This window comes from Malurus melanocephalus, unplaced genomic scaffold, assembly GCF_030028575.1.
Source record: "Malurus melanocephalus ecotype Western Australia unplaced genomic scaffold, MMel_1.1 scaffold_193, whole genome shotgun sequence".
NCBI lineage: Eukaryota > Metazoa > Chordata > Aves > Passeriformes > Maluridae > Malurus > Malurus melanocephalus.
Genome location: NW_026623425.1, coordinates 574,444 through 602,298, shown reverse-complemented (window position 1 = coordinate 602,298; position 27,855 = coordinate 574,444). Strand labels below are relative to the sequence as shown.

Sequence of the window (27,855 nt, the reverse complement as noted above, 5' to 3'; positions counted from 1 at the left end):
GCCCCGCCCACTCCGTGACGTCACGGCGCGCGACGCGGGCGGCCCCGTCATGGCGGGTGCGGTGAGGGACGGGGGAGATTTGTGAGGGACCTCCGTGCGAGGGACCCCGTGCGGGGACTTCAGTGCCAACAGAGCCGCGGAATCAGCTCGGGAAGCACCTCTGGGATCATCGAACTCAACCTCTGCCCCRTCACCACCCTGTCAAACAGAGCTCTGAGTGCCACGAGCCGTTTCTTGGACCACCTGCACGGATGATGACTCCTCCACCTCCCTGGGCAGCCTGTGCCGATATCTAAACCCCCGTTCTGTGGAGAGATTGCACCGAACGTCCGCACCCTGCAGCTTAGGCGGAGGCTTAAGGCACAGAGTCACAGATTTGTACGGTTGGAATGGAGCTCTGGAGATCACCCAATCCAACCCTGCTGCCAAGACAGAGTCACCCAGAGCAGGTGACACAGGAACGCATCCAGGTGTCTCCAGACAGGGATAATCCATGCCCTTCCTGGGCAGCCTGTCCCAACACCCCTGCCAAGACAGAGTCACCCAGAGCAGGTGACACAGGAACGCATCCAGGTGTCTCCAGACAGGGATAATCCATGCCCTTCCTGGGCAGCCTGTCCCAGTGCTCTGCTACCCTCAATGGGATTCTTGAAAGGCACAGAGTCACAGAATGATGGTTCAGGTCAGAAGGGACCACTGCGATCACCCAGTCTATCCCTGTGCTCCAGCGTGGTGTCCTGAGCGTGGCACTCATGGCTGTGTCCAGAGGGCTTTTGGGGGACACCCCATACCCTGTCCATGCAGCCTGTGCCAGTGTTAGATCACCCACACAGTGAAGTTCTTCCTTGTAGAATCACAGAATGGTTTGAGTTGGAAAGAACCTAAAAGATCTTCGTATTCCAACTCCCTGACWTGGGCAGGGATGCCACCCACTAGATCAGGGTGCTCAGAGCTCTGTCCTACCTGGCCTTGAACATGATGGGACAGTTGGGCAGTCAGAGTTTCAAGGCAATTTGTGCGAGGGCATCACCACCCTCACAACAAAGAATTAAATCCTAATATCTAATCTAAACCCACTCTATCAGTTTGAAGCCATTCCCCCATTTGTCACTACAAATTCATGTTCAAAGCCCTTCTGCATCTTTCTTGTCCAYTTGGGTACTGAAAGGCCACAACTAGGCCAGCCTGAATCTGCCTCTTTTCCGGGCTGGACAATCCCCAATTCTCTCAGCCTCTTTTAGGAGAGATGCTCCACCCCTCTAATGTTCTGGTTTGCCTTCTCTGAGCTCGCTCCAACAGGCCCATATCTCATGTTTTAGGTGGAACTGCCTGTGTTTCAGTCCCTGTCTGTTGCCTTTCATCCCATTGCTCAGCACCAGTGAGCAGCGCCTGGCTCCAGCCTCAGACACTGAAATACTMAGATATAATTTGTTCCCTGCGTCACTCCTCCCATGTCCCAGCTRTAGCTGTGTCCTGCTTGTCCCGGAGCTGTGTTTGCTGAGCTCTGATGTCCTTTGTCCCCTCACGCACGTTCTCGGGGCCGCAGTGAGTGCAGTCTGTCCCCAGCAGGCTCCATTAGCGAGGCAGCTCCGGCATCTGCTGCGCTCTGTCCAGGCTGAGCCTGAGGAGGGTGAAAATTCAGTGTATTTTTCCCTGGCACCCTGAGCCCTGCCAAATCCCTTCCCTGTGAGGTATAAGCGATACAGCATTTCCTGGTGCCCCCGTGGCAGGCTGCCTGCACCATCTGTTCGTGTCACTTTGGTCATTAACCAGCGCGGCCTGTGGGCTTTGTCTGCTGACAGTGATGAACGGCAGCACCATTCCCCATGGCACGGCCCTGCCGGGGCTCTGGGAGATGTGGGCAGGTAGCAAGGGGGGAAAGCTGTGCTGTCTGCATCCCTATTCACACCTGGGATTTGCAGGAACAGCCCTGGGACAAGCTGAAGGCTGGCACTCCCAAATCCACGCTTGCCTGTGGGAGCTGGAGGAAGCCATGGTGGGGAAGAGGAGCCAGAGCTGGCTGCGGTACAGGCCTCCACTGCAAGCCAAATTTTGTCTCAAGTCACTGTGGCCCTACAGATATGGGATGGCATGTGCTGGGGCTGTGTGTGCGTCACAGAATTAGCCAGTAAAGGTCAGCTGCAATGGAAGAGGGGCATAAGCCTTTGTGCAGTTTATGGAGATAAGCCAGAGCCTGGAAGTTGGGCTCTGGGTTTCAGACAGCTTCGTGCTGTGCATGTGGAAAGGGTGACAGAAAGGGGAACRGAGAGGTTGGGAACAGCTCCTTCTGAGATTTATAGTTCATTTGTACGACCTGAATTTATTAAGCGTCCATTCTCTGCCCCTTTCTGTGGAGAAAATCGGAGCTGATCCTCAGGTTCAGCCCTGTGTTTACAAAAGACTTTTCAACCTCCACTGAGGTTGCCATGGAAATCACACTAGTTTGTGTCTCGTGTTTGTCTTACCAACCTGATTTGTAAAAGAATGGTGTGAATTTAGAGCTGGCTGAGTTCCCAGCTGGCCGCTGGTCCTGGAAGGCATCCTTGCAGTCTCAGCCCTGGCTGGAGCAATGCAAACAGCTTCCTCCATGCTGGCTGCCAGCTCCCCAGCTCCTGTGCCCGCRGCTCTCCCAGCCTTGGGTCCTATTCAGCCCACCAGGAGAGAAACCATCCGGTGCCAGGCTGGACTCAGCCCTGCCAGGGACACRCCCGCTCTGTTGCAGAGGCCTGGGCAGGTCCCTGTCCCTTCTCCTGTTTTACAAAGCAGAAYTGCTGCAAACCGATTTGAGTTTCCTCTGCTGAGTCTTAGGCACAACACAAAGGTGGTTTAGCTCACTAATCCCTAAAGTTTCAACCTGTTTCTTCTTCACAGCCACCTCTCCAAATACACAGCTTCCCAAAGCAGGGGTATGAGCTGCCAGGATTCGGCCCTCCCGTGCCAGTCCCCATGGGAGGAAGGCAGAATGGCAGCCTGAGGGCTTCAGAGAGCRGCTGGATTCACTTGCCCAGAACGTGGCTTGTTCCAGCCACAGCTCACAGCCCCAGGAAAGGAACAGGCAGCTGCCTGTCATCCAGCACAGCCCACACAATCCGTGGGGAAACAGACCTGGGAACATCTCATTCTCAAACTCCATGTGGAGGGAATTGGTGCAGACTCTTGATGTATTATGCACGTTCTACTTCTAAAAAATCCGGGGAGCGGGGCAAGACAGTTACTTGGGTCTTACAAAAATAGCAAGTATTTCACCAGAATACAAAGCCCACAAAATCAGAGCACTGGGCTGGGATCTGGGCAGAACTGGGCTTACTGGGGTCAGTGGATTTGCATTAGAACAGGGTAGTGTTTTCATAGGTCAGTGCGAACCAAACAACACAATGCTCCCTGATCTTTACCAAAGAAGCTMATTTGTGTTTCTGAGGAGTTTTCCTACCMAAGGGATCCTTCTGGAAGCACTGCAATCCTCTGCTGAGACAGACCCTGCACGTCAGGCAGGAGCAGCCGTGGAGCTCCAACACCCACGTGAAGCGTGGGCGGCCGTGCTGCTGAAATCCATTTGCATTTCTGTCCTGTTCATGGGATGTGCCAGGGCACAGCTCAGCGCCAGCATTCCTGTAGCCCAGTCCAGCATCCCTTCAGCCCAGTCCTGCTCCAGCCCCAGGCAGAGGGCACGGCTGGCATGGAATCCAGCCCACACGTTGAGGCTGCTTTCCCCTTGTTTCGCTATCAAATCTCCGCGGTAGATGCTGTTTAGTCTTGTCCTTGCCCCTCCAGACACCCTGTGAAAGGAAAGGGATRTTTTCCAGCGAGACTGATGCTGTAATTAGTCAATTTGCTAATAAGCTGAGGTGTGAACGGCTTTCCGTGAGGCAGGAGGAGCAGCTGTCCCGCAGGCACAGCCCTCGGTGTCAGCTCCCCAGCTGCCCAGCTCCTGATGGATGAGCTCTCCAGGAGCGGTGAAAAGGCTCTGGTGACTTTTGGGGAGGGAATGTTTTTGTGAATGGATCATGACACAACCGTGGCCTGATTACCGAGCTGAGCAGCTCCCTCCACCCCCCCAAAAGCCATGTGTTAGCTGYGTCTGTCACTGCTTAGCTGTCACAGTACAGTCTGGGACAATGCTCCAGTTTTCCCAGGGGATTCTCAGCAGAAAAGAGCACACTAGAAAGACAKACAACGTCAGAGCATGAGGCACAGTCTCCCAGGAGAGACGAAGGCAGAGGAGGGGGAATGTCAGGCCATGGGGAATGTGGCTGCTGGGAGATGCTAGCACAGGCCTGTGGCAAGGGAGGGCCGCCTTCACAGCCCAGGGCTGCTCATTCCCGATTATCCCTGCTGCTCTGGGGATGGAGGCGTTCTGACTTGCACCACTGACAAACCAGACAAAGTAAATAACAGCCTGGGAGGAGAGGAAACCCTGTCCTGTACAGCCTGAACCCATCCTCCTCCGCCCTCTGCTCAGCAGTGTGGAGAACTCCCTTCCTCCTTCCTTCTCAGTGCACTCCAGCAGGCAGAGACAGACCGAGCCTGGCCCCAACTGCCTGGAGATAGCAACGAGGGCTGCACACATGAGACATGACAGCATTCTCCCTTTTTTCTTTTTTTTTCTCTTTCAAGTAGCAAATTCAGCAAAGCCCCAAGCTCTTGCTCACATGCTCTTGTTTTTGCAAGTGATTTTATTTTAAAACCGGAACTTGAGTTGTCCATTTAACAAGTCCCCCCCCTCCCCTTTTCTTTTTTAAATAAAATTAATTTATTCTACACAACAGTAAACTCTTCCAGACTCTTCCCTATTTACAAATTAACATTTTTTTGCTTGCAGATCATTTCTTCCCCCTCCTTTTTCTATCCTGTGACACAGAAGGTGAGACATTAGCCAATATCTGAAGGTCTGTAAGGCTGGGCTCCCATCCAGCCCCCTGGATCCCACCCTTGGGACCTCAGGGAGAAACCAGAGTGACAATGGCTGTGTCAGATCCAGAGAACTCCCCTCATTCACTGTGCGTGTTAAACCCATCAACCAAGAGCATGCAGCCTCTCCCTGCTCCTCTGAGCTGTGTTTTAGCTGGGCTGAGGAAGGAGAAATATCCTCAGTAGAGCAAACTGCCCCCGCTGCCCTCCAAAGGGCCGTGTGTTTGGGGAGAAGGTGGCATTTGCTGCAGGAAGGGGACCCACCAGCCCTCCTCTCTTGGAAAAGAATCAATATAGTGTTTTCATTCCTGGGAGCTCAGCTGAGCACCTGCAAAGCAGAGCTGTTCCTCACCTCTGGATACAGCCCCTGGCCTCTGCCTGACCCCCCACCAAGATATTCTGAATGATCAACAACTGATGCATAGAGGGGGCGTTGTCATATTTTCCAAGGTTTGCCTTGAGCAATGGAAAATATTGCCCAGCTGTGGCAGAGAGCAGGCAGAGGGCTGAGCTGATGCCCTTGTGGAGAGCATAGGCTTTGAAAAATCAAGGAAGAGAGGGWGGGAGAAAGGGTTATCCAGGGATTCTCTGTTGGTAGAGCAAGAAGAGAAAGGAAACAAAGGAACAGAAAAGGCAGGACAGCAGGAAAACCCTTCCTTGAATGCAATTCATTAAACCTTGGACATAAACCTTCTTCTGTTACAGGGTAGGAAACACGTGCCCCAGAGGGACCCCAAAAGMCAGTGTGGATAAACCCTCAGACTTCTGCAGCAGTGCCCTCCCACATCCATGTGTGCAAGAAGAGTCTGCATGGAGAGCTGACATTGCCATGGGCATCCCAAAAYGCCAGAGTCCCTCAGCAGCTGTTTTGCAGGGCGATGGTGCCACAAGGATGTTGGCCATGCTGGGCTCTCGCCCCAGAGGGGACATGCCAAGGTGCTTTGGCTGGAGGATGGAGCCTGTCACAGCTYCGGGTGCCATCCCACGATGGTCATACCCAGGAGGAGATGCAGGGAGCCCGGCTCGGCCCTGGGAGAGCTCTTGGTCCGGAGGGAAGGAGAAGAGGCTGCAAGCTCTAAAATGGCACTGACTCTTTCAGCCTCCCACACCCCCAGCACCGCCCCAACCTTGGGGCTGTGCCAGGTCCAGCTGGGACATTGCCCACCGCTGGCACAGCTCCCAAAAGCAGCAGGGAGCGAGGAGGACGTCCCGGCTGGGTCGCTGGTGGTGGCAGGAGGAGGTGGCGAGGCTGGTGCAGCGGTGAGGGGCACGGCTGCCCCGCTCCYCCGCCATCCAGCCCCCAGCACGGGGGCTCAGTAGAAGGAGTACTGGTTTTCCACCGCCCGGGTCCGGCTCCGGGCACTGTCAGCCTCGTGGTAGTCCTCGGCACTGGCGGCAGGGGGCTCAGGCCGGCGCTCGGCGCTGTCGCTGCGGCTGCGGGGGCCCAGGGCACCCTCCAGGCGGTGGTAGGGTGYGGGGACCGGGACAGCGGGGGCCACGGCTGCCCCATCAGCGGGCGGCGGCACCGGCGGGCCCGTGGGTGCTGTGCTGCAGAAGTAGTGTGGAGGTGGCAGGTCCACCCGGCAGCCCGGTGGCTGCGGCACGAGGGGTGGYGGGGGGCCCGTGTCTGCAAGGGAAACAGGAGTTTGTTCCTCCMGTGCTGCCTCGGGGCTCGGCCCCCTCCCTCTGCCTCTCAGGTACCTTCCCACATCCCCCCTCCCTCCCTGACCCTGTTCTCCTCCAGCCCTCCTTTCTTCTCTCTCCCAGCACGGCAGGGTGTTCCAAGCCTCCCAGACCCCTCTCCTATCCGAGCCAGGGGACTGGCACCCCCAGCCAGGGACACAGGGTCACAGCGACACAGCCCTGCTGCTGCGTGGTCCCCAACGCCCACCTTTAGTGGGTGACACCCACCTTGACACACCTCCAGAGCCACGCATATCAGCAGGGCACTGTTTTAGGGTGGGAATCCCATGGGTCTGTCCCTTTTAGGGCCACACAAGATCCCAGCCCAACCTCACAGCCTGCCCTCCACGTCCAGCCCTGCCCAGCCCTGGCACCTACCGGGCTGCGGGCTCTGGGCCACCACGTAGCTGCGGAGGGTGATGTCGGCCGCGCCGCCCGACTCCAGCGGGATGGGATGCGTGTGGAAGTGGCGCAGCATGTCAAAGATGGTCTGGAACCAGAGGTGCTGCACGTGGCACTGCCCACTCTCGTTCAGCGACAGGCGCAGGTGCTGCAAGCACAGGGGACAAGGGAGTGAGCTGGGGGTCACGAGGGCAACACCCACCCTTGCAATCCATCAGTTTTGATCCTAACATAATATTGGTATTTTTTCCCTGCTGCAGGGGGTTTCCTGCAAAACCCCTCTTGCTGCAGCCCCAGGAGGAGTTTGGCTTCTCCTGGGGATGAACATCATGAAGAAACAACCAGAGAAGGGCATCTGGAGCTCTGATCCCAGTGTCACAGGCAGACTGGGRAAGCACCCAGCCCACCTGAACTGCTTCTTGCAAGGTGACAATAACAGGCAGTCTCATCTCAAACCCTCTGCTAGCAAAATAGCAGAAAACTATTTGTGGCTGTTTTTTCATAGTGTATTCACGTATTTCAGGACAGAATGGACAAGGAGAGGGTAGGGGAAGATGTGCCAGGCTACACTGAGCTCCCATGGGATATTTAACTGTATGCTGGCATGGCAGGCACTGATCCAGTAGGGAAAGGGGCGGGACAGGGTGCAGAGGGCTCTTGGGGGAGAAGGCCAGGTGGTCCTGAGGGATGCCCTGCCAGTTTCCAGCTCCCTGCAGAGCTACTGAGTTTGGAGCCACTGCTGACATTCCAGAGCAAGAGGGAAGCCCGGGTGCTGGGCAAAGCTGGCACTAACATTCCTGGAGAAGCAGAGGACACYCACCTTGGCTTTCCCCTGGAAGTTGAAGGTCAGCACGTACTCCCCTGGCCGCGTTTCACTCTGCCGGATGACGAACAGCCCATGACTCCGGGCGCCCCCGAAGAGCACCAGCTGGGCCGCCTTGATCCGTGACAGAGTCCCGTGGAACCAGGGGAAGTCGGACAGGTTGATCTCTGCCTCGGCCTCGCTGTCCTCCCCTGCCCACAGRGACAGCAGGTTTTTAGGGAGCACCCGGGCATCACCCCCTCTCCTCCTGCCCCCTTCTCCTCTCCCTCCCTGCAGCCTCCAGAGCGAGATGCTGGGGCTGCATCCTGCATCCCAGTACCTGTGAGATGCCCACCAGCAGTGGGGGAGGATTCCAGTGTCTGCAGGAAGCTCTCCAGTGGGACATGGGTGAGGAGCTCCCCCAGGGAGTCCCTGCCCCGGCCGTGGGGCACAGGGACAGAGGTGGCCGTGGTGGGGTTGTGAGCACTGGGCAGGGCACATCTGTCTGGCGGCCTGGGCACATCTGGAAGGGAAATTGCAGAGGGATGAGCTCRAGGCTCAGTATCACCCACCATCACTGGGCTAAGCTGGGGGCTGTCCTGCTCTGAAGGCAACTGTGTTGGATAGTCCTGGCWCCTGGAGACACCTCAGGGCTAGGTTACAGCTCTGAGGGACTCACAGACAGTTCCTTACCATCAGCCAGGAATTCACAGCTGGAGGAGGTTGTTCTGCCTGGCAGACAGGCTCCCTGTGCACAGGACACCAGCTCGATGTCGTCCCCACTGTCCCTGGAGGAAAGCACAGACAGAGACACACACATGTGGTACCTCACTCACTGGCATGGAATGGGGACTCAGCCAAAATATTCCAGTGTGATCCAGGAGCACATCCTGATGCTCCTTAATTTCTCCCAAGGGGTTGTCACAGCACCAAGAGCATTGAGAAGCAGAGCAGCCACCAAACAACAACAGACTTTTTGGGGGTGAGAAACCAGCTTGGGAGGGATGAAACCCTTGAAAGCCCACACTACACAGGTCATGCTGGTTGGTCCCAGCTGCAGGATTTTGCTGCAGCCTCGTGGGTTTGGAAGGAAAGCTGTTACCTTGGCACTCAGCGCTTTGCTTTGCACCCACACACCCTCCCACCACCAACTTCCACCCGAGGGTGCTTTCACTYTCACCCTCTGCAAAGGGAATTACCGACCCACGGGAATTTTGTGCCTGTAAAAGACACAAAAAAACCGTGCCACAAGGCCTGAAACAAAAGAGCAAGTGGGAATAGAGCACCGGGGTCACTCAGAGCATCCCCATTACCAACCCTCCCCCTGCACTTCAGCACCCTTCTTGCACAAGCATCCGACTTGCTCCACATCCTATTTTTATCCCGGCTGCCGGCAAGAGTCCGGAGCTGCCCACGGCACTCRGCTGCTCTTGCTTCACGCGGGGCCACGTGGGCACAGGCAGCGAGGAAGCGGCTGCTGCGTCGGTGGCAACAGCTCCCCGCGAGCTGCTGAATTATTTAGAGGCCAGTAAGTGAATCAGCCATTGGGAGTCATTCAGCTGCAGCCAGTTAAAAACAAGAAGGGAGGAAGGAAACCAAAACCAACAGCGCTCTGCAGAAAAGCTGTCGCCGGGCGCTCACGCGGCGGCTCCAGCACGCAGCCCTTGGCAAAAGCATCGGGAGCTGATTGAGAATTCGCTCTTGGCACCGAGCGTGTGTGTCGGTGTATTAAACAGCTCGTTATTATTTACTCTGGAGTTCATTATTATTTGCTTTACAGTCACGTCCGGAGGCCAGAGCGGGACGGCGCTGGGTGCTAAGCAAACACACAGGGCTGGGAGGCTGCCAGGGGCAGAGCGAGGGGCTGGCGCAGGGATGTCAGCGGCTCCTGTGGTGGCTCCAGGGGAGTTTTCATCCGTGGTGCTCAGCYCCAGCTGGAAAACCAGCACTGAAACACTGAGTGAGGAAAAAAGGGGCCTTTTTCCAGCCTTGCCTCTGTCAGCAGCCTCGGCGTTGCTGCTCAAATTATAGAATCATGGAATGGTTTGGGTTGGAAGGGAGTTWAAAGCTCATCTCGTTTCRCCCTCCTGCCATGGGCAGGGACACCTTCCACTAGCCCAGGTTACTCCAAGCCCCATCCAGCCTGGCCTTGGAAAGTTCCAGGGATGGGGCARCCAYAGCTTCTCTGGACAATCTGTGYCAGTGAATTACAGATTTCAGAAAACAGCAAAAGCAGCAAAGATCTGGARTGCACCAKTGCATCCTCCCTGTGAGATGCAGCCTCCACGGACCAACCAAATGCCTCTCTCCAGCAGGAGGGGGCAAAGGCAGCCTGGAGGGAGCAGGAGCCTCTCCAAGCCTCTGTTCCAGGTTTGATTGAAGTTTTCACCTCTGCAAGCATGAGCACCTTGTTTTTCCAAAGCTGTGCTAAGAAGAGCAGTGCCAGGGTTTYCCCAGAGCCAGCTGGAGGGCAGCAGCACCAGGCACACAAACCTCCCTAACACAACCTGCTGCACGTGCTGATGAAACAGCAGATGAGAAGTTTTGGCTGAGTTGTGACTCCAGTGACAATATTGATGCCACTGTGATAGAAATACAAATAAATCAATTTAACCAGCAAGAACCTTAAATATGTCATGGATGCTAAGCTGGAAAACCATGGAAAAGAGCTGAAATATAGTATAAAAGGTTCAGAAGGTGGGTGTTAGGAGCTTCCTGCATTGAGGCTGCRTTCCCAGGTCACCTGCCTGTGCCAGGCTGAGGGGATGTGGAGCAGAGAAGGATGAACAGGCAGCCAGTGTTCTGCCCCCCTGACAGACACAGGTTGCTAACTCTGCCTCCAAGACCTCTGCTGGTGTGAGCTGGGGACTTCCTGTGACAACCCAAACAGCAAGAACTGCAGGGGGTAACAGCCTGTGCTTGGGGTGAGGCACCACAGTCAGCCCCACCGAGCCCATCCCCAGCAATCCTTACCCGGGGTCGATGCAGTCCTGGATATCGGCCACCCACGAGTGCTTCTGCAGGGAGTCGATGGTCTCCAGGATGTACTCGGCCCCATTCTCCACCTGCAGGCAATGTGGGATGGAGTCAGCTGTACTGGGGTGCTGCCCCTCATCCCTGGGCAAAACACACCCCAAAACCCAGCCAGACCCCCTAAACAGCACCTTGGCTCAGCAGGAGAGGATCAGCGTATCCCACCCCATCCCAGCACCGGGGTGACCCAGAGGATCAGTGTCCCACCCCATCCTGGCACAGGGGTGACCCAGAGGATCAGTGTCCCACCCCATCCCGGCACAGGGGTGACCCAGAGGATCAGCGTATCCCACCCCATCCCAGCACCGGGGTGACCCAGAGGATCAGTGTCCCACCCCATCCCGGCACAGGGGTGACCCAGAGGATCAGTGTCCCACCCCATCCCGGCACAGGGGTGACCCAGAGGATCAGTGTCCCACCCCATCCCAACACAGGGATGCTCTGGTACATCCAAGGGTGACCCCTGACCCAAGCTGGGGCTCAGAGCCAAATGCCCACCCCACTGTTATCAGCAAATGTATGACGAGCAGGTTTTTTTATAAGGTTTTTACAGCTTCCATGGCAAAACCACACTTGGTTGGCAGCATATGTGCAAGCAGACAGCATCCCTCACTCCTGGGGTACCCCAGTGAACTCCAAAAATGAGTTCTGCATAGGTAGGGCAGAAGTCACAYTGCTCTCTGCCCCATAACCCTACCAGACCCCAGGAGTTTTAAACCTCTCCTCTGTTATCTTTTCTGCCTCTGGTCAGCGGGGCTTCTGATTTCTGWTTGCAACAGAGTGGGAGAAAAATGCACTTTCAAAGGAAAAAAAAAAAAAAGGATCCGAAAGATCCTCCAAATTGTCTAGTCCAAAGGAGCTGTGCCTTTCTGGGGCTGGGGAGAACCCAGAGGCTGCACATCAGTGGWCTCAGATGCCATAGGACGCTGTGTGCCTCTGGCATGCTTCCCTGCATCCCTCATGGAGCCTTAAACACCACATTCCCGAGGTGGCAAAGCAGCCCTGACTCCGGGGGGTGTCACATTGCCAGCTGAGACAACCTCCAAGCAAATCCAATTCATCACAAACAACTCAATCACTGTCCTGAAAACAAGCAAGGAGGGCAGGGAGCAGAGCCCTGGCTTGGGCTGACCCCTGTTCCAAGCAGGGGTGGAGGGCAGCTGCAAAGATCCCCCCMAAATTTGTTTAACCAGAAGAAAGGATCTTCTCTGGCTTTCTGARGGCAAGGCATGGAGTGACGTGGAGATGGGGCTGCTCACTCATGCAGAGCATGACAGYGAGCGAAACACGTGCAGGGCTCGGGTATTTTGCAAGCACCTGCTTGTGCAATGGAAAAAATTGCATGTGCTTGGTGTCTGATGGGCTCTGGGGACACACTGGCTGCTCACTTTCAGGCAAGCTGGCAGAAACTATTTCAGTGTGGCCTCCCCAAACAAGGCAGGGGCTTTTCCACCCATCATGACCTCCAAAAATGGGGCAGGGGCTTTTCCATTCATCATAACCTCCATAAATGGAGAAAGGGCTTTTCTACCCATCTGCATAAATGGGGCAGGGGCTTTTCCACCCAGAGAGTAACCTCCATAAATGGGGAAAGGGCTTTTCCACCCAGAGTAACTTCCATAAATGGGGCAGGGGCTTTTCCACCCATAGTAACTTCCATAAATGGGGCAGGGGCTTTTCCACCCATCATAACCTCCATAAATGGGGCAGGGGCTTTTCCACCCATCATGGGTGGAAAAGGGGAAAGGGCTTTTCCATAAATGGGGAAAGGGCTTTTCCATCCATTTTAACCTCTGTAAATGGGGAAAGGGCTTTTCCACCCAGAGTAACCTCCAAAAAATGGGGGCAGGGGCTTTTCCACCCATTGTAACCTCCATAAACGGGAGAAGCAGTGGCACACTCTTGCTGTTGGCCATGCTTTGGACACTGATGTGACACGGTTGAGGTGGGACTTGTAAAGGGATGTAGAAAACACCTGAGGTAGCTGATGAGCCATATTCCAGGAGCAGAGATGGATGGTTGATGGGTTATCAATGACCAGTGGTCAAAGCTGAGGGATGTGCCCAGCAGCTCCTTCCCATCAAGGCTCCCTGTGCGTGCCTCAGTATTGATTAGGACAAAGAAATGCTGATCAATTCATGGGTGACACTACACTGCGAGTGTGTGGGAGGATCAGGCGAGAATCCAAATGAACTTGTCAAAGCTGAGAAATGCTCAGTGGAASAAAAAGCTGAATCCAGCCTCCAGCTCAAGGACAGAGTGAGCTCTGAGCTCACAGCGATCGCTGAGGGCACGCGGGCTGAGGAACCACGTCTTGGGAGCAGTTCTGCAAAAATCATCCTGGAGTTACAGCAGCCCACAGGCTGCGTGTGAGTCAACATCATCATTGTCAGGGTGTGAGGAAAAGCGATTGGATCAGCTTGGGCTGGACAAAGAGGAAGAAGAAAGGAGAAGCAGTTCTTCCCACCCACTCTGGGCAATGGCCCCATGTAAACTTTGGGGTGCTCTCTCTGCAGAGCCTGCAAGGAAAGCAAGGAGGACCTTGGGCTGTCAGTCTGGAGAGTAAATGGCATTTAAAGTTGGTCTTGAAGGCACGGAAGGCAACAGCTGAATGAGCCTTCATGCCCATAGTGAACACTGACCACTGCTGAGRTTGAAGAGCAAGAAGCCCTTGGGGAAGGGAAGGTGCCAGGAGAWGGTGTGTGACCTTGACAAGGAACTGGATTTGATTCCCATGGGAATGTGTGCTGGAGCCAAGGCTTGGGGGCTTTCACAAAGCCAGGCTCAATTTTTTCCCTCTTTCCCTTTCATAGTTTTCTAAGCTTTCCAACAGGTTCATTCAGCTGGGAAGTCTGGCCTCTCCACTCTGCTTTGCCACACACTCTTGGGGAGAAGCATCAGGGAGAGAGGTGTTTTTTAGCTGGGTAGGACAAAGAAATGCTCAAAATGCAGTGGTCCATCACCATCATGCTGTCCAGGACCCTACAAAATCCAGCTCACAGCAGGCTGTTGTCTTCCAGCAGAGCAGGAGGCAGCTTAAAGCTCGTTATTTGCATGAAACGGGAAATTCTGAAGAGAGAGATTTTCACTCTATTYGTGCCCCCAAACTCAAGTGGGGCTGATCCCTGGGGATCTCTCCCCCACAGAGCCATTCCCATAGAATCACTAAGGCTGGACAAGACCTCCCAGACCATCAAGTCCAGCCTTAGACCGGATGCCACCTTGTCAAGCAGACCACATCACTGAGCGCCATCGCACCGTGTCAGTGACTCACACGCCCCCGCGCCGGGACAGCAGCAACCACAAAACCACAAGCAGCTGCACCAAGGAGCATCTTTCCTTGCAGGTTCTCTCTGGATGCTAATTTAWCCCATCTTCTGGTGACCCAGAGGAGCCAAACCCCGTGGTGAAGGCCAAACAGCTTGATCCCAAAACATTTGGGTGTCAGCTGGAGGAGGCAGGGATCCTGTGCTGTTTCAGCTCTGAGAGCCAGGGCAATGACCCCCTTGGGGACTGAGTCTCCTGCACTGCAGGCTGCAGGTGCARAGGGGCTTCCTGCAGGGATCCAGAGCTTGCTCTCACCTTCAGGACAAAGGTGTTGTCCTTGTCAGGCATCTCCAGGGGCATGGTGGTGCGCACTTCGATGATGGCCGACAGCGGGATGCTCACCTTGGGTTTGGAAGCCTGGGAAAAGGAAAAAAAAAAAGAAACAAACCAAAGGAAACAAATGAAAAGAAATCAATGAATTAAAAAAAAAAAAAGTCACTCAATTGAATCAAACTGTCCCTGGGGACAATGCAGCAGGGCTCTCAGAGGCAAGATCAGCTCAGCCTGTGTGGTTATTACAGGGGGGGAATAAACAGCATYGATTTCCCTCCCGTGCCTGATAACTCTGAGCTCTGTGAATTAAACCAAGGGGAGGCCCAGTGGAAGGCAGGGAGGTGCATTTCACTGCCAAACCACCCTCCCTGCTCCAGCACAGGCTGATGTGCCAGCTCTGCCAACACCACTTAATTCCCCTCCATTTTCAAGCCTCTCCCGATGCAGAGAGCTGCGCTATCTGACGGGGGATGCTCCACGAGCGGAAAGCAGCCCTGTTCCTCCAGCACGGGAGCAGCATTTCAACCGAGCAGCTCCGACGCAGCAGCCTCAGCCATGCAGGGAATTTTAATTACATTAAAATGAAGAAAAATGAATTTCCCCCGGGGGCCCCTGGCACCCGCCGGAGCCTCGGTGGGGAGGCAAGACCSGGTGCCTCCCACTCCAAGTGTTTGCTGAGCAACAAATTCCCCAGATATTTGCTTTAATTATAACAAATCCCCACAAAGGAGCTGGTGGAGCTGCTCTCCAGGGCTGGTCCCCTCCAGGGCTCTGGGATTTGGAGCACTGCAGCTGCAGGAAGCAGAGATGAGGTTTAGTCACCAAAACCTGCGCCTGCTGCCTTGGGTGCAGTGGGTGGGACGAGACCAACAAGGAGCTGCAGGCTGCAAGTTACCAATAACGGGCTCAGTTCCCATTTTTATTGGGAAATAAAAATAAATAAATCCAAGACAGAACAGAAACTGCTTTTTCCCTTTCAGGATGTTTAGYTTCTGCCAGCCCCAGAGCCCCAGTGCTGCCTCCAGACACGTCTCAGCCGTGCAAGGCTCTGCCCATCCCTGGGGAATTTTTCCATCTCGGTGTTTGCACAGGAGAAGGTCAGAAAGGAAGCGGCAGCTGCYTCAAAAGGAAAGGAAACAAGGTGAAAATTCACCCCTGAGCCAGAGAAGGGKCTCAGAATCMCAGAATGGTTTGGTTTGGGAGGGATCTTAAAGATMATCCCATTCCAAYCCCCTTCTCTCCAGGAGGGTTCTTCCCTTTAGAGGTTTAAAGACATGGCCATAGTTTTTGTAGGGTCTATGCAAAACCAGAGATGTGGGCTGCTGAAACAAAAAGCAGTTTTCTTCCAGCTGTGCCAGACTGATGCCACTTTTACATTTGCCAGATGGAAAGCAAGATGGGATGAGAGGAGAAAGCTGTAAAGCAAAGCAGGGTGTGATTATAACAGAAGAGCAGACAATGTTCATWAAAGTTGCCATAAAATAATTTCAGAATTGATTTTTAGAGGCAAATCAAGATACGCTAAAAAAGGAATTCCTCTATGAGCTCTCTCTTAAATGCTTTAAGAGCAGCAATTGTTCCTTTTTAACCCAAGTTTATTTTCTCTTTGGTGCAGCTGACACGGCAGGCTTCATCAGATCCTCCATCCATAGAACCATGGAATGGGTTGGGCTGGAAGGAATCCTGTTCCACCCCCTGCCATGGGCACCTTCCACTACCCCAGGGTGCTCCCAGCCCCATCCAGCCTGGCCTCGGACACTCCCAGGGACGGGGCAACCACAGCTTCTCTGAGAGGGAACAATTCCTTCCCAATGTCCCACCCATCTCTACACTCAATTTAARGCCATTCCCCCTGTCCTGTCACTCCATGCCCTTGTAAAATGTCCCTCTCCACCCTCTTGCAGGCTTCCTTGTGGGCACCATGGACATGGGGTTGTTTCCTCCCAGCCAGGCCCCATTCCTTAGGCTGGAGAAGCCCACAGTCCAGCCCTCAGCAAAGCCCACCATCCGTATCCACGCTGAGCTGTTCTCCAGAGAGATGCACATGAATTTATCTTATATTTTATATTTTCTCAAAAGCTGAGAGCACAGACCAACACCAGCAGTGCAAGGCTCATTTTGGCCTTGGGTTGATGGGTTTCAAGCACATTTTCTCATCTATTCGCACCTCGGCCACACAGCACCAGATCTCCCTCCAGAGCAGAGCTGGATTTCAGCCCAGCTCAGCAGTGGAAACAAAAAAAGCCCCAAGCAAAGCCCAACTGCTGCTTGAATTTCTCATAAAAACAAYGGCAGAGAAAAGCCAGGGCTTACCTTCGGAGGGACATAAAACTCCAGCAGGAACCTTTCTCCTTCCACTTTTACCGCCTTCCGCAGCAGGAGGCGGCACTTCTGCCACTGCGAGCTCCCCACACAGTTCGTGTCATCGGCCACCATGTAGCGCAGCGTCCCCTCCCTCTGGATGTCCACCAGCTCCACCTTGGAYGAGGGCACCTTGGACAGGCGCAGCTTGTGGGTCCATTTCTCCCGAGGGTCAGCGGGCTCCTTGCCCCCAGCCGGCCACGGCTCCCTCTCGGCCCTGCGGCCGCCCGGAGCCGCCTCGGTGCCCGGCTCCGGAGACGATTTACGGTGCCACATCTCCTTCATTCCGTCCACCACGCACAGGCTCATGTTCCTCAAGGAGAAGCCCTTCTTGAACTTGGGCTTGGTGGTGGCGTGGATGGAGACGTCCTCGGAGCTGCGGGACTGGCCGTAGGAGGAGACYTTGCGAGCCTGCACCTGCTGGGCCGGGGTCAGGTAGCGGCTGGCGCCCAGCGGGGCGTCCATGCTGTCCAGGGACTCCGTGGACGTCTCCTCCTTCCTCGGGGTGACCTCCCGCCCGTAGGGGACGTGGCAGTTCTGCAGCCCCACGAAGGGCACGATGTTGTACTTGGTGGGAGAGTCRGACACGAACACCCGGCTGACCTCCAGGCTGAAGATGTCCAGGAAGTTGGCGGTGAAATGGTGGGAGAAGGAGGTCTCGGCCCCCGGGGTGTCGTAGTGGGGGTTCTCCTTCAGGAACTGGCAGAACTTCTGGGCRAAGTCCACGGCGGCTGCCTGGGCGTGCAGCTTGCAGAACTCCCTCCAGTCGGGGAGCGGGGAGGAGGGCTCCTGGCACAGGGCATCGCCGTTCATGGCTGCCCCATTCCACCTGCCGGCGGGCTGAGGGACAGGGACACGGTCTGAGGGTGGGATGGGCGTAGACAGCCCACCCTGCACCCTAAAACAGGGGCATGGACATGGACAGCCCACCCTGCACCCTAAAACAGGGGCATGGACATGGACAGCCCATCCTGTACCCCGAAACAGGGGCATGGACATGGACAGTCCACCCTGCAACCCCAAAGCAGGGGCATGGACAGCCCATCCTGCACCCCAAAATAGGGACATGGACAACCCAGCCTGTACCCCAAAACGGGGGTATGGACAGCCCACCTCGCACCCCAAAATGGGGTCATGGACATGGACAACCCACCCTGCATCCCAAAATGGGGTCATGGACATGGGCAGCCCACCCTGCACCCCAAAACGGAGTCATGGACATGGACAGCCCATCCTGCATCCCAAAACGGGGTCATGGACACGGGCAGCCCACCCTGCACCCCAAAATGGGATCATGGACAGCCCACCCTGCACCCCAAAACAGGGGCATGGACAACCCACCCTGTACCCCAAAATGGGGGTATGGGCATGGATAGCCCACCCTGCTCCCCAAAGTGGGGACATGGGCAGCCCATCCTGTACCCCAAAATGGGGTCATGGACCACCCACCCTGCACCTCAAGTCRGGGTACAGACATGGACAGCCCACCCTGCACCCCCAAATGAGGGTATGGACATGGACATCCCAAACTGCACCCCAAAACAGGGACATGGACATGGACAGCTCTACCTGCACCCCAAAACGAGGATATGGACATGGACAACCCACCCTGTACCCAAAAATGGGGGTATGGGCATGGACAGCCCACCCTGCACCCCAAAATGGGGGCATGGGCATGGACATGGACCGCCCACCATGCAACCCCAAAATGGGGGCATGGGCATGGACATGGACAGCCCAAACTGCACCCCAAAACAGGGGCATGGACAGCCCACCCTGCCCCCTCACCACCATGCAGGAGCTGATCCGTAGCTCCCATGCAAAGAAAATGCCGTGGAAAAGTGTTGTGTCGCTCTCTCTCCACCTCACCACGAGGATAAGATCCTGGCCGCGGCAGCAGCCATAAATTGTACTTATTTTACGATTATGAGCATGCAGAAGCATTATTGATTTCTCATGAAACCGCTAAGGAGTCCCCGAGCGGAGGAGCCCGGGGGGATTTGCCTGCAGGATTCCTCTGGCTGTGTGTCTGCCTGGGCACAGCACAGCTCTCCACAGGGGAAAGGAGTCCTGGCTGGGCACTGCAGCACCCAGCAGCTGCTCTTTCCCTTTCTCCATTCTCCATTTCTGCCCTGATCTTTTGCCATATCAATTTTGGGATTTCACCCTCCCCGCTGAGCATCAGGTAACAGATAACCCAGGACAGGTCCAGTGGCCAATGACAAGGTGGGCTACAGGGGGAAAAGAAACAGAAGCCAGAGCCAGGAGCACACCAGAAGCTGATGGGAGCTGCAGACCAGACAGGAGAAGAATCACTTGGCCCAGACTCCACACTGGTCATTYCCCCAGTGGCCATGGGACTGGCAGGGCACATGCACAGTCCAGCCTGGTTCCCAAATCTCTGCCAGGCTCTGGGCAGCAYGAACAGCCTTCCCCAGGGAGATCCTGGAAGTGACTGCATCTCAAAAATCACCTCCCAGAACTGCTCATGGTGATGCTGGGCCTTGGCTGGGGCACTGCTGAGCCCATGACCCCAAAAACATGTTCCCTGTGTTTTTCAACCACTCCAAGGGCAGCAGGTGGGCAARTCCATCTCATCTGGCTCAGACACAGAGCCCAGGGGTGCCTGTGTGCCCCAAGTCCTGTGGGACCCAGGTCTGGAAGGGCAGRGCAGCTCCCCCGGGCTTTGCTGCTCTCTATTCACAGAGCAGCCCTTTCCCTGGATTTCGCAGCTCTCCATTCACAGCTCTTTTGCCGGCCAGGGATTACTCCTGCTAATAAATCACGCGCCGGGTCCCGCCGGCAGCTCGCACGGCCGATCGTTAATTACCACACGGCAGATCGTTAATTACCGCTCGGATGAACGGCACAAGCCACGGGATCGGGGCGGGCGCTGGGGACCGGGATAACCCCCTCCTTTATCCTCCAGACCCCAAACGCGTCAGTCACCAGAGCCCTGGAGGCTGTGATTCAGAGCAGCAGCTGTGGCCAGGAGCTGCTGCCATATCCCCAGCACATCCCTGTGGTGAGGAGCTCTCTGGGAGCACCTCATTKCTCTCAACCCCCCCAAACAGGGAGAAACCCACACAGGCAACAAAAACCCCAASAGGAACACGATGCATGTGGTGTTTTCCCACCTTTAAGGCAGTGATGCTGCTCGGTGCCTCGGCATTGAGGACAGGGTACCCGTGGACCTGCATTGACCCCTCACATCCCACATCACCAGCAGAGCTCCAGCCCCTGCAGAAATCCCTGGCAAGGCTCTCCCCAGCATCACAGGGCTTTCCCGGAGACCTGAGCAGGGATCCGTGCCAGCTGSGAAAAAACCCATCCCTGCAGTTTAGGAGCAGCGTCTGAATTTCCCCAAGAGACATCAGGAAAGCAGCAGAAAATGCAAAGCTGTTTGTTACCCGCCCAGCAAATGAAATTCCTAATTATCCATCCATCACCAAGCAGAGGATTTAAAGACTCTGCCCTTTGAATTGAAAATGCCCAACCCCAGCTCTGCCCTGGCACCGAGCCATGGGCCAGGAGTATTTGGGCTCAGGGAGAAAAGGGAGGTGAAAAGGAGTCTCTGGCTGCCAATCTGAGAAATCATGGCAAGAGCAAAAGAGAGGGAAAGGGTGCAAAGGGAAAAGAATAGAAAGGAGTTTGTGGGGGGAAGAGAAAGCCCCACGGTGATGGGTTTATTTGCCCCGGGCTTTGCTGGTTTCCCCCCCCCGTGAATTTGGGGGAAAACACAGCTCCCCATCCCTCCCTCCAGGAGGATGCTCAGGGCCTGCTTGCCTCACACCAAGGGATGGCAACAGACTCTGAGAGGTTAAGGGGAAAAAAGAAGTGGAAAAAAAAGACACTTCAAAAAAGATAAAGCCCCAAACACAAAGCCTCAAGGAGACACAGGCTCGGCAGCGGGGCTCAGGCTCAGAGACGCGCACGCAGWGGCATCACAGCATCTTCCTTTCATCTGCACGGGGATGACAGACTTTAAAAGGCCAATTTATAAAAATGAAGCCTAGAGGAGAGACATCTGGCAGGTCTGAGGAGGCGGCGGTGGGGATTACTAACCCTGTGCCACGTATCCAACCCCCCCTGCCCGGAGCGCACCCAGGAGCCCCCAGCCAGGATCCGACAGCACAGGCTGGGAGTCACTGGGGTGGTTTAAGGGCAGCCCCGGGGACTGCAGAGCCATCACYGCCTCTGCTTCACCTGATTTCTGCAGGAAGCAGCCTCCCAATTATCCRTGTGGATTTACCTTTAATCTGGGTGCCTGCGCTCCCCTCCATACCAACAGCTCTGCCCCACTTCTGGAAATAACTTATCATGCCACAGACAGCATCCCCGGGCAGAGCGGTGCACGCAGAGACGAAAATAAGCTCAAGATGAAAATAAGCAGCAAATCTGCAATTGCTTTTTGGAAAGGGCCRTCTCCTGCCAGCCCAGCTCGCTGAGGGCTGCAGCACGCTCCAGGCACCTTTCTAAGGAGCCAGATCCCTTTGGAAGTGCCATGAACACACTCCAGAACTGGCTCAGGGGCCACAGWCTTGAGTCCCTAGCCTGGGTGGCTTAAGAGGACCGACAAATAAATATTTAAAATGTGGGGGYTGTTGTCACAAAGAAGCCATGGAGTGGCACCCACAGCACCAGACTGGTGATGGGCTCCTAACYCACCTGCATGAGTCCCCAAACTCCTCCCAAGGCAGAGCTGCACCTGCTGCTGCTGTCATTTGGGAAACTGAGTCAAGATTTAAAGTGAGAAGATAAAAATAAAGAAATTCTGGGCTTTGCCAAGTGAAAACCCAGGCTGGGATGGCAGGGGAGAGCCAGCTGCTGGCAGTGATTTGGGACACCTTTCCCATCAAGGTGTGCTGAGGCATTTCCTCTCTGGTGGGGGGCACACGGAACAATCTGAAAGTCACAGCAAAGCTGACTGACCACAAGAAGAAACGAAGCTTAAACTGTCAGCAGAAGCGCAGGAGACCATAAAAAAACAACTCCCCGGTGAAGCAGGAGTCAGGGAGCAACAACAAAGCCGCTGGGATTTGCTGAACCAGAGGCGCGGGGAGGAACCAGCATCTAATGAGGTGTTAATAACCCGAATGCGCAACACCGGTCATGGGATGGCCAGCACAGCCTGCCCGGCACGGCCTGCCCGGCGCTGGCTCCCATGGCTTTATTTAAGGAAACAACCCTAATAAAGAGATGTTTCCCTTCCACCCAGCGCAGCGCAGCCAGGCTGGGGCAAAGCGATCTGAAACTCAGCGGGGAAAAAGCACTGCATGGTGGAGGCTGCGAGCGGCCAGGAGAATCCCTCCATCCCTGCCTGCATCCTCCACCCGAGAGGGAAAACTCTGACTGAGCCAGAGAGCCACGGGGAAGGAAAATCCAGCGCAGGAAGGTGAAGCTGGAGCTCTCTGGGAAGGAAATCCCAGCCCTGTAAGGCTGCTCKGTTTCCAGCAAGATCGATGCCACTCAAAGCTCCAGCTGGTCGTGGCGATCCCGCGGGAATGACACGAGGAAACCCAGGCACCTGCTCCCCCAGAAAAGCGCCTGACCTAAGCGTGCCGTGCCAGAGGAGATCCCCGAGTCACGAGCAGGGCGCAGAGCAAGGCGATACCCCCGGCCCCCCCGAGGTGATGCTCCTGGCAGGCGGCTCCTGACACACAAGGCAGCTCCCGAGGGAGCCCGGAGCCTGCCCGCGCAGCCCCGAGCACTGCCTGCGCTGGGCAGACGGGAAAAACACAGCTAAAATCGGGAAAACAGCAAAAATCGGGATGGGGACTGGCCTCAGGGACAGCGGGGTAGAGTGAGCAGGCTCAGAGTGATGGCAGGAGAGAAGCAAGGCCATCTTCCCTGCTCCCTGCAAGCACAACGGGATGAGGGATGATGGCCCCCCACTCCACAGCTGAGACCTGAAACATGCAAAAACCGAGTGACCTCCTCCCTTTGTCACCTCGAGGACCCTCCCCACCTCGAGTCCTCAAGATCCACCAGAGCTTTACCTGCATGCAGAGGAGGAGAAAACCATAAGGAACAAAAGCAGAAATCACCTGCTTGTGTGTCTCACACCCCCACCAGACCCCTGCCCACAGCCCTGGGGTGGGACAAGCTCATTGTTGTCCATATTCCTCAGTACTCCCTGTACTATTTATACTATTTTGATCTTAAATCAGACTGGCTGGCTGAACCAGACAGAAATGGAAGCAATCTCTGTTCCTCTCATTTACTGTCCATCCCACTAAAATATTTATTGAACAGCATTTTGGCCTCAAATTTTATGGCCATMCCACCTGCCTTGAACCAATCCCTCAGTGGGTGCATGCTGTGACTCCCTGCCCAGATGCTTTTCAGGGTCCACCCATCACCTGCAGCTCARAAAACATCTTTCTGCAGTGAGAAGGCTCCTTGTGCCTTTTTCTGCTGCACAGTGAGGGGTCCCACTGCTCACAGCATCAGTCAGACCAGCTCTCCAAACAGATGCTGCAAAGCACCCAGCAGTGCTGGATGGCCAGGACAGGCTTTTGGGGTGCAAGCACTGAAGRGACACACCTTCAAAAGGAAAATGGGCAAGAAATGTCCTTTTCCCCCACCCCTCTCRCACAAAGATCACACAGATGTGTGTGATATCCTGATTCCAGCCCCACAGCAACCAATGCTCCTGACAATAAGCAAATGGACCCATGAGAGCCCCCCAGTAAAGCCTGAGTTATCCTCCATTTCCCACTGTTCTGGCCACACCACGGGGCTGTTCCTCTCCCTCCCCTCCAAAATCCCCCACAGTGGACGCTGTACCTCCCGTGCTGACAGCTGCTGGAAAATAAAGACAAGTTCATAGATAAGATCCACTGGGTCTTAGATAATCTTTTCCCTCAGTAATTCCATCCAGCTTGCAGGGAGCCACTCTGCCAGCCCATGCACGGGGCTGGAGCATCACCCAAGCCACTGAACCCACTGGGTGCACTGGTGTGGGACCTGGGGRACACCTCAGCCGTGGGGAGGGGGTCCCCAGGGTGCAGTGACATGATGATCAGCAAAGCTTTGGTGCATCTGGGCATCATGGATACAGCTTGGGGCTTGGAGGCAATGTGATGGGAATAAAGCAGAGACAACCCCTTCAATGCCCCAAAGGAAAAGCTGTTGGAAAATAAAACAATTAAAAAAATAGAGTTTTAGATGAAGGAGGTCAGGGGTTGTTGTCCATTCCCCCTCACTCAGATGCCACCTCACGTGCCTATCTCCAGCCAGAGTGCTTCCCACAGAAAACCACCCAGTCCAAAGTCTATTTTTAACCCCCACAATAGCAGAGCCTCCCCTGAGGAGCAGCAGAAGCCCTGTCCCCAACCAAGCAATCTCATATTTCCCTCGCTAAGCCTTGATTTCCTTCCGCTCCTCATCCCACAACAAAACCCTCCTCCTCCTCCTCCTGCTCTGGCCTTGCCATCCTTGGAAAACTCTGTGCTCATCCATCCTCCCCCTCCAGGCTGGCCTGCTGTGGGTGCACAGTGTCCTGCACACCTGTTACACATTAACCATGACCTGTACCCGTGGGCAGACCCTTCCTGCACTCAGAAATGCCAAACAACAGATTTATCTGCTCACCCCTCGCTTCTGGGTGCACCCAAAACTCTGGGGATTTAAAGAAAAAGCCCTGTTGTATCAACTCAACTGCTGATTTCCCAAAGCAAGTGCAAACTCTTTTTAAAGAGTGCCCTGGGGTTTGCTGTGCCATGGAGGGGCTCCTTGGGTGCTTTTGGGGTGAGAGCTGGGTGGATGCTCAGCAGAGCAAATCCTGATGGATACAGCACAGTCATCACTGGGGATCCCCCATCATTAGATCAGAGAACCCCCTAAGATTGTTTTCAATTACAGCACATCATAAACATGAGATAAAGTTACACGGTTCTGTAGGAAATTTTCTTATTATGTTTTTCTTTTACRTCGCAGATCTAATTCCCCACACGCATCGCTGTCTCATACCCGCCTGCAAACAGCCTTAAACTGCTGCCTAATGGTATCTGAGCTGGGGAAATTCAATTCTACCCAGCGCCTCACCCAGGACTGCTACAATCACTGCTAATTGCTTAAGTGGTGTATTAAGCAAAATAAAAATTCCAGTGGGCTTTGAACCCCCCCTCTCAACCAGATGATGCCAAAACACCCTGTTACAGCTGCCAACCCTGGCTGGAGATCCAACCTCAAATATCCTTTTCCCCTCCACTGTGCAGAGATGCTCCTGGGCAGGCAGGGCTTTGCACCCAGCATGGCCACGAGCACACCAAAGGGATTCAGAGCTGTGTCTGCTTTGCTGTCCCTCTTGCCAGGGTTCAGGGGTGCCACTGCAGCTCCTCTCCTGCCCCAGGGTCCAAATGCTGCCAGGACCCAGTGGAGCAGGGCACAAACATCTTCCCAGAGGGATCCTGGGGTGGACACACTCTGGGTCCCTCTCCTGTGGGTGTGGATGGATGTAGGGCTCCAGTCAAGTCTCATCCCAAACCCAGACCCTGTACCCAACAAGCAGATTCTCCAAGCCCTTCTGGCTTTCCCTTTAGCACAAATCAGGTGTGAGATGCAGTTTTCCCTTCAGGGATGCTCTCTCCTCTCCACTGCGAAGGAGCCAGCTGGGATTTGATTTCGGGGAGCACACCAGTTGCTCCCTGTGGTGRCAGGGCCCCCAGGTTCCCTGTGCCAGCCTCTTCCAGCACCAGGAAGGTGATCACTGAGCCAGGAATGAGCCTCCAACACATATCCCACCACGTCAGTGGAACCCACGGGCAGGGAAAGCAGCTGAGGTCAAGCGAGGGCACCCACAGGCAGGAGGGGAATGATGCCAGGAGCAYCAGGGCTGGAAGCACTGCCCTGGGGCATCCCAGCCAGCCCGAGTCAGCAGGGCCAGCAGATGTGCAACCATCATCTGCTTTCTCTGCCTCTGCTGGGAAGAAGAAGAAGAGGAAGAGGAAGAGGAAAGGCATTAGCCAGCAACATCCTCATCTTGAGGAGACGGGTGTTCTACCTCCAAGGAGGAAGGATGAGGAGGTTGGACATGACCACGAGGGTGCATGAGATGTGCTCACAGCCCAGGAGAAGAGGGGACAGTCCTGGTGGCCCAGGGGTGCAGCCAGAAGAGCAGTCAAGCAGCCACTGCAGCCCTGAGCCAGCTGAGGGGCTTTAGGAAGGTGATTTTGACCTCAAAGCCTTGTCCAGACAAGGACAGGGGACCAGGGCTGGCTCACCCCCCTCAGTGGCACAGGGGAATGGTCACTATGCTGGGTGAGACACCAGASAGGGCAGGCGGAGCAGAGAGAATTCCGCAGCTTTTTTAGAAACCATTCAGTGGCAGCCCTGGGCTCCTCTGCAGTGATGGTGAGACACTGGCAAAGAGAGGGACACAGAGGAAGGCCCAAGGGATGGCCATCCCCTCTGAGCAGATCTCCTGGCAGCACACATCTTTAGTACAGGGAGGGCTCAGCATTGCGGTTTAGGAGCACTGATCCCGGTTTAGAAAGGTTTCCCCAGATGTCCGTGGTCCTTCTCCACTCTCCCAACAAACCAAACCAAAAATCCCCATGGAGGGGAGTTCTGAGCAATCATAGAACCGTTCAGTTTGGAAAAGGCATCCAAGATCATCCAGTCCAACCATTCCYCCAGCCYTGCCAGGGYCACCACTAAGCCATGTCCCCAAGTGCCACATCCACGTGTCTGTTAAATCCTGCAGGGATGGTGAGTCCACCACTGCCCTGGGCAGGCTGACAACCTTTCAGTGAAGAGATTTTTCCAAATATCCAACTAAACCTCCCCTGGCATGACTTGAGGCCATTTCCTCTTGTCTAGCCAGTTGTACCTGGCTACAACCTCCTTCCAGGCAGATGGAGAAAGGGAGAAGGTCCCCCCTGAGCCTCCTTTCCTGCAGRCTGAGCACCCCCAGCTCCSTCAGCTGCTCCTCATCCACTCCCAGACACAGGAGCAGGGCCTGCAGGGGATTTTGGGCAGGGTGCTGGGTGCACAGAGAGGTTTTACCTCCTTTCCCGTTCCAGTTCACAAGATCCCCGAAGCACCAGCAGCGTGGCTCTTGCAGGTCAAATGCATAACTTCWACCGATCAATTTCCACGCTGCAAGGAAGTACCAGACCGACCTGGAGGGAGGGAGGCACCTGGAAGGCAAAGGTTTAGGCTGTCAAGCCCCGGGGCCAGAGCAACATCCGCAGGCACATCTCACCTCCCCAAAGCCACAGTCCCGCTGGGCTCCAGCCTGACTTCGCCAAAACCAGAAATACGCAGAAGGGCCAGGCAGAAAGTCCCCCGAGCCTCGCAAGGGCCTTCCCGCGGTGCTGCCCGGGCTCAGCCGAGCAGGGCTGGAGGAAGCTCGGGAGCCGCAGCTGCCCCACGAGTGTCCCCAGGGCCCCGCGGGGACGGGAGGCACCGCTCCTGGGGGGSACCAGGAGCCCCTGCGACCCCTCCAGAGCAGCCCGCACCCCTGGTGCAAACACAGACAATACTGACTGAGAAGAAGGGAGCATCCATGCGCGGGGCTGMGAGCTGCCTGTGCCCCCCGGGGCAGCCCCCAGGGCCGGGGGAGCCCAACCCACCGCTGCAGCCCCCCRGCCCCGGGRAAAAAMCCCCTCCCCCGGTGCAGTCCCGCAYCCCCGGAGCGGAACSCCGTCCCCAGGACAGCCCCMAGGGCCGGGGGAGCTCAAGCCATGGCTGCAGCCCCCGCTCCACGGGCCGAGCCGGGTCTGCCCCATCACCGCCCCCGCCCCCGCGGGGCCGCCCGGAGCGGCGGCGATGCTCACCGGGAAGGGGGRCTGACCCAGCCGGGGGGGCGGGAGGCGGCGGCAGCCCCCGGCCCGGTGCTGCGAGAGGAGGGGGCGGCTCGGGGACCCTCCCGAATGCACCGCGCCGCAGCGCCGGGGGGGGCGGGACCCTCCTCCGGCTGGGGGATCCGTTCTGAACGGGGAATCGGGGGGGAATAACCAGGAAAAACGGGGAATAACCGAGAAAAACGGGCCCTCCCCTTCCTCCGCCCCCCCGCCCGCCGGTGCGGTGCCGGTACCGGTACCGGTACCGGAGGATGC

At 55.8% G+C, this 27,855-nt stretch overlaps 1 protein-coding gene across 2 annotated transcripts; it reads right to left on the bottom strand.

The window, feature by feature from the left end:
• Positions 1–4,614: 4,614 nt before the first annotated feature.
• Positions 4,615–26,932, bottom strand: SH2B2 (SH2B adaptor protein 2). Of its 2 annotated transcripts, none has more exons than XM_057373355.1 (9): positions 26,801–26,932; positions 16,742–17,629; positions 14,411–14,512; positions 10,769–10,860; positions 8,489–8,583; positions 8,136–8,318; positions 7,814–8,007; positions 6,970–7,141; positions 4,615–6,535 (listed from the first exon to the last, which is right to left on the bottom strand). In XM_057373355.1, exons 2-9 carry the CDS (start codon positions 17,600–17,602, stop codon positions 6,222–6,224), a joined length of 2,013 nt encoding a protein of 670 aa, XP_057229338.1. In that variant the 5' UTR covers positions 17,603–17,629; positions 26,801–26,932; the 3' UTR covers positions 4,615–6,221. The 2 variants fall into 2 exon arrangements, with proteins under 2 accessions (XP_057229338.1, XP_057229339.1); XM_057373356.1 differs by having other exon boundaries at positions 16,742–17,618.
• Between the last annotated feature and the right edge of the window lie 923 nt (positions 26,933–27,855).